Here is a 6,033-nt window from a genome sequence, read left to right as displayed (position 1 = left end):
TCTTTTGATAGATCACTGCTACCCACCTTCCCACTGATATGTGCAAATTCTACTTTTTTAGAATTTATTGAAAATAATACCCTCCATCTTAAGATTGAACAAATGGGCTATTATTATAATGGACATGATTGCAAAATTTTGATTTTGGCTGTCGATGGGAAAGAAACGAGTTCAAATGTGATGACCATGGATTTTTCTTTACAAAGCTCAATTTTTATAAAATAAAACTGCAAAAGTTATCTGGTTTTAAGAAATTTTATGATGAAAATTAACTGCAAAAGAATATTTGATTTCCAATTGAATTATACTAGGAATATTTGACGTTCATTAAATTCTGGAAGCAAAAAACATTGATTCCATGGTGAAAAAACACTCACTAGTCACTTGTATAGTTGAACTTGAAGGAGAAAAGAATGTGGGAGAGAGAGAATCGATGGCCCTACTACAATAAAATATAATATTAAAGAGAGAGACTATTTAAGGAAAATTCATTAAACACGTAGGCAGTTGCTCGTTTTACGCCTAAATAGTGTCGCCCAGCTGAACATTTCTCCCTTTTATGAAACTAAATAAATCTATAGCATCATCTACTTCTCTGGAAATGACGTGGCATTATATGTTGTGACACGGATACCATTTACTTAGTGGCTTTACACATTTTCAATATTCTTTTAAACTATCCCAGTAATTAAGACAAAAGACAATATCCATATAAGTACTAGTACTACATTTTTTTACATGTAATAGACTAGTAGCCAATAGAATTGATGGAACTTTAACAGAGACAAAAAGATGAAAAGTATAATAATATTAGGGCATCTAAAAAGGTCCATTCCATTCACATTTCACACCACCCCATAACATTCAAAAAGATAAGTCATTTTCATTGCTGTGCATGTTACACTGACAAATGAATTTCACCATCCAACCCCCCAAGCCAGAAACGACATACTCAGATATTCCATTCTTCCATAGGGACCAACCCAACTTGATTGCTACCTCCTAATTTTATGCATGAGTCCCTTTTTTCCTCACATGTCCATTCCTTGCAATGTGTAACCAATACACACAAAATTCACTTCTTAATCACACTCAACCAGCCTTAAATCGTTTCAACAAAATGCAATACACATCAATATATATACATTCAAACAATATTGTTACTTTGATATAAATAAACATTATCACATACCCCAAGCTTAGTGGGAACTTGATGAGCCTGAAACAGAGAGCAGCTCGGCTAAGGCACTCATCGCTCTCACCTGCAATCACATGACAACCAAATTACTATTAAACAACACATAGGCTCCGGTGTCCTGGGAATGGAGCTTTCAATTCCAATTCCAATTCCAATTTTGATATCACAAAAAATTGGATTTGAAATTGAATTCCAATTCCAATTCCTTCTAATTCCACAATTTGAATTTCATATGTATAGTAGATAATTGGAATTCCAAATAATTACGTATAAAATTGGATACATTCACACACTACACTCACTTCAATCCATTCCTTCAAATTCAATTATGTATAGCATTTTTTTAACAAATACTAATTTGGCATTGAATTAGAATTCTAATTCCAATTCTGTGTATCTGAGCCATAGTCTAATTAGAATACTGCTATTTATAGAATGGCTAATGCCGAATAAAAGATTTTGGGTTCAAGTCTATTGTATGATGCGTTCATATATAGAGAGTTAAACAATATAATGTCGAATTAAATGCAAATTAAGTATACCTGCATTTCAAGGGCGGCGATATAATCAGTGGCTTCTTCCAAAACGACCGGCATAGGCTGTTTCCGGCAACCAGGGACCAACCGGCTTAGAACGCGGACCTTGCGCTGGAAAGCCGGTAGAGACTTGGATTTGAGCCGCAAAATCTTCACCTTCGATTTCCTCTGGGAGCGGCTGTTGCCGGTGGAGATCGACGTCATCACCTTTCTCTGCCGCTTCACGATGTTATTCTTTTTCATGAACTTCAGCTTCAGCCGGTTGGTCAGGATCGCTCTGCTCCATCGCGTTCGCCCCTTCGCCGTGGTGGCTAGGGCTCTGTCGGCGGCTTCGTGCACGCGCTTCGGCGCCGGCGAGCCGTCGCCGTTCCGGACTTGGCGCAGCGCTTGGAGAAGCTTCGACGAGTAGATTTGCTGCTGCGCGTCGGATTTCCATTCGATTGGTGAGTTTTGGTGCTGATCGTTGCTGCTGAGATTTTCGGCTATAGCGTGGCTTTGGATTTTCTTCTTGTTCCGTCTCCTCGTCGACGATCTGCCGGAATTTAGTGCTGGATTCGCTGACATGAGCGATGATGACATCTTATTAGCTGCTGCTTTTTAATGAATCCAACGAATTTGATTGAAGATTTTGCAGCTGCGGATTCAATTGAACGGTTAAAGATGAGACAGATTCAATACCACTGCCAGATTCAAATAGGTATCGGAAAAAGTGAAAGGAAATCCGAGCTCTCAAATTGATTAAAAATTATAATCTCACAATCAAATTGATGGGAGAGATAAAATCAGAAGCAACAGAGAAACGGATAATAATTCTAATCACAGTCGTAATCATAATTGATGCTCGCGAGAGTTCTATGAATGAATTAAACTGCTAAATTTTCAAAGCAATAGCAAAATCGATAGAAACGGAGATGCGTATAGAAATCTGGATATACCTTTGCTCCTGCTAGGGTCTGATCAAATCGAGGGGAAATCCAGAGAAAAGTTAATGCAAATTCAATCCTGTTGAACAGAGATTTTGGGATTGGAGATTACTTTATCAATGGAGGATTTATAGGTAACCAAATGGAGGCTCACTTCATGCCCATGCTTTTTTAAATTTATTTTCCCTTTAAATTAAATAAAAAAAAGGAAATGCGTAATGTGATAAAGTAAGTTGAAAATGTAACCATCAATTCTGTATTAAGTTTTCATGTTAATTATTCTTTAGTGCCATCTAATACTCCTACGTAGATGTGTTTGTTGACTAACTCCACATAATATCAAAGATAAACACTAATAAAAAAAATTAATATTTTATTAGAGCATTTTTACTCTAGAAATAGTGTATATGCAAACAGTCTTGAGTAATTGCGGAATTAAATAGTTTTATTCTCACTTAACTTAACTTAACTTATTAAATACGTATTCTTAATTCCGTATCTAAAGAAATGCTATAACACCTATAGAACGAAGGAAGTACTCCCTCCGTCCCTGAAAATTTGTCACCTATTTCCTTTTTCGTCCGTCCCTAAAAATTTGTCACATTTCACTTTTACCATTTTTTGTAGTAGACCCTACATTCCACTAACTCATTCACACTCACAATTTATTATAAAACTAATATATAAAAGTAGGACCCACATGGCACCAACTTTTTCAACTAACTTTCTATTATATTTCTTAAAACTCGTGCCGGGTCAAATGATGACGAATTTTAGGGGACGGAGGGAGTACAATTTTTTGTAATTGAGCTATATAATTGTCACAAGTACTCAGATTTGTAACCATACAAGATAAACTCTTTTATAGATAAAGTCACATTCAGGGATAAACTAAATCACTTGAGATAAGCTAAATAGTACTCCGTACTTCATGTTTTATACTCCCTTTGTCCCGCTACAAGTGAGGCGCTCCAAATCAACGTTGTTTTTACAAAAATGATAATAAATAGTTAAAGTAGAGATAAAGTAAAGTAAGTAAAATAATAATGTATGTACGACTCCCTTCTATATTATTCTCTCTCTTGCTTTATTTTATTTATACTTTAACTATTTATTATCATCTTCGCAAAACAACGACAAAAAAGAACGTCTCACTTGTAGTGGGACAGAGAGAGAGTACAATAAGACTCATTGTTACCACCACCAACACTGACGCTAGATATATGTGTATCCCGTAATGTTTTAAAAATCTAATTGATAAGCGAACCGACAAAACTATCAAATTCATTGTTCAAACTAGTCAGACCGATGAGATCAATAGTTGAATCAGAATACTAGAACACATGTATGCATATGTGCACAATTCAATATACATTCTAAAACATTTTTAAATTACTTTGATTAATAAAAAACACAGTTGTGTAAACAATTTTTTCGAATCTTACTAAGCTTAAATACCAACAAATTTGTAAATTTACAAATAATTTTAAATATCAAATAATAGAAAATTTAAATTTGAAACATCTCAAAATAAGAACGCAATTAAAAGGTTATAAACTAAATAGATTAGCGAAAAGAATCACCAAACTTCAATGGAAATAAATTGTGAGAAATATAAAACCATTCCCCACCAAAAAAATTAATTTAAATATTTTGAGTGCACGAGAGAGGGTGGCTGCGGATGAAGGAGGAGCGAGGAGACCGAAAATGAAAATTGCAAATGATTTTTAGGCTCGGATCGGATGAAAAAACATATTGATTCGTAGCCAAACCCACCGATCCGGTCCGGTTCGGTCATTTTATTTATTTATTTATTTATTTTCAAAATCATTTTAAATTTCAAATAATTTGATCTTGCCTTTCCAAGATGACATTAACTCAAAACTCCATGTTATATGGCTGGAAGTTAGCTCTTGGGAATTGTGTCTTTAAAATGTACTACTCCTACTAGTAACTCTAACGCCGTAAATTAATGTAATTATATTTGGTTGAACCGTAATATTGGCTGTTACACTAAAATATGAGTTTTTTTTGGGGCTAATAAAAATATACATCAACTTCAAACCAAAACAAAAATACTCCATACATCAACTATTGGCTAAAAAACTTAAAGTTCGCATAATATTTCAACTAATTTCAGAGTTTGTGAGAAAAAAATTGAATTGACTAAAAATTGTTACAGTTTGTGTTTTGCTATTAGCATATTCTTTACTTGATATTACCAAGTAAAAAACCAAGTTTCTTAAAATCAGATTCTTTTTCAAATTTATACTCCTGGCTAATGGAAATGAAATGCAATTCTTTCTAAAAAAATCTTAATATACTTTAAATAATACTAAAAGGGAATACTTTTAGTACGAACAAGAACAAAATATACGATGAAATGATTTGCAATAATTTGGACACTTGAAATGTCTGGTTTCCAAAAAAAAATCAATTGGTTCCCTCCCCACCATATTCACAATGTTCCGTGCAATGATTAATCCAACTTTTGATATTTTTTATGCAAAAAATACTATAGAGACATATCAATCGAAATAGAATAGGTTAAGAGAACCTTGTGGTGGTTTCCACCTTTGTCTGCTTTATTTATAAATTGGAAAATAAATGCAACTCACGTTCACCAGAAAATTGGGTAAACACACAGTTCACTTGCCCGAATTTAGGTAACAATTGGAACATTTTCAGTAGAAAAACATTCTTATATGGAACAGTATTGATAAATATAAATATGGTCGTGTCTCGAGTGCAAAAAAATTCTAAATTTATGTTAATCATATATAGACACCGATATTGAATTTATATATAAAAAAACAGTGTAAAAATCAGAGAGAATGTATATAGGCATAATTAAATCATTATGTAGAAAATATATTTAAAATTCTGTGTAAGAAAAAACTTATATCAAATTCCAATTAGTATATATATGAAACAAAATATTGTTGGGCAGCATTATTCGGCAAATTGATATCATAACCATCTTTAAGTCAATTCTAACAAAGGATTAAGTAATAAAAAAATGTGTTAAAGATCATAATCATAGATAGTGCTCTAATCATAAACCTAATCCAAGCTCTGACAGAAAATAATGGCTGTCATGTGTTGGTAATGGTATGAATAAAATAATATTTACAAGTGCACAAAATTGTAGTAGCAACATTATGTCATGATTATAAACGTTGTTGCCGCCCTACCATGGGACAAATTGAAGTGACTCTTTTTAGTGGGCTTTGAGTCTGAATCGGAAAATCACTTCATTTCAATTAATTTGTTTCATTTATTAGACATATAACCTACTTAGATTGAGAATGATATGGCAATTTACAGTTGATCAAAGTGATCTGTTTTGTATCAAGTGATTTACCTAAAAATTCCA

The 6,033-nt window shown here is 33.3% G+C and overlaps 1 protein-coding gene across 3 annotated transcripts; it reads right to left on the bottom strand.

The window, feature by feature from the left end:
- Positions 1–688: 688 nt before the first annotated feature.
- Positions 689–2,830, bottom strand: LOC121767303 (transcription factor bHLH148-like). Of its 3 annotated transcripts, none has more exons than XM_042163547.1 (4): positions 2,670–2,830; positions 1,741–2,368; positions 1,193–1,262; positions 689–1,101 (listed from the first exon to the last, which is right to left on the bottom strand). In XM_042163547.1, the coding sequence occupies exons 2-3, from the start codon at positions 2,311–2,313 to the stop codon at positions 1,200–1,202; spliced, it is 636 nt and encodes a 211-aa protein (XP_042019481.1). In that variant the 5' UTR covers positions 2,314–2,368; positions 2,670–2,830; the 3' UTR covers positions 689–1,101; positions 1,193–1,199. The 3 variants fall into 3 exon arrangements, with proteins under 3 accessions (XP_042019481.1, XP_042019482.1, XP_042019480.1); XM_042163548.1 differs by having other exon boundaries at positions 689–1,045; XM_042163546.1 differs by having other exon boundaries at positions 689–1,262.
- Between the last annotated feature and the right edge of the window lie 3,203 nt (positions 2,831–6,033).

This window comes from Salvia splendens, chromosome 15, assembly GCF_004379255.2.
Source record: "Salvia splendens isolate huo1 chromosome 15, SspV2, whole genome shotgun sequence".
In the NCBI taxonomy this organism is placed as follows: Eukaryota; Viridiplantae; Streptophyta; class Magnoliopsida; order Lamiales; family Lamiaceae; genus Salvia; species Salvia splendens.
This window is presented reverse-complemented; position numbering and strand designations above follow the sequence as displayed.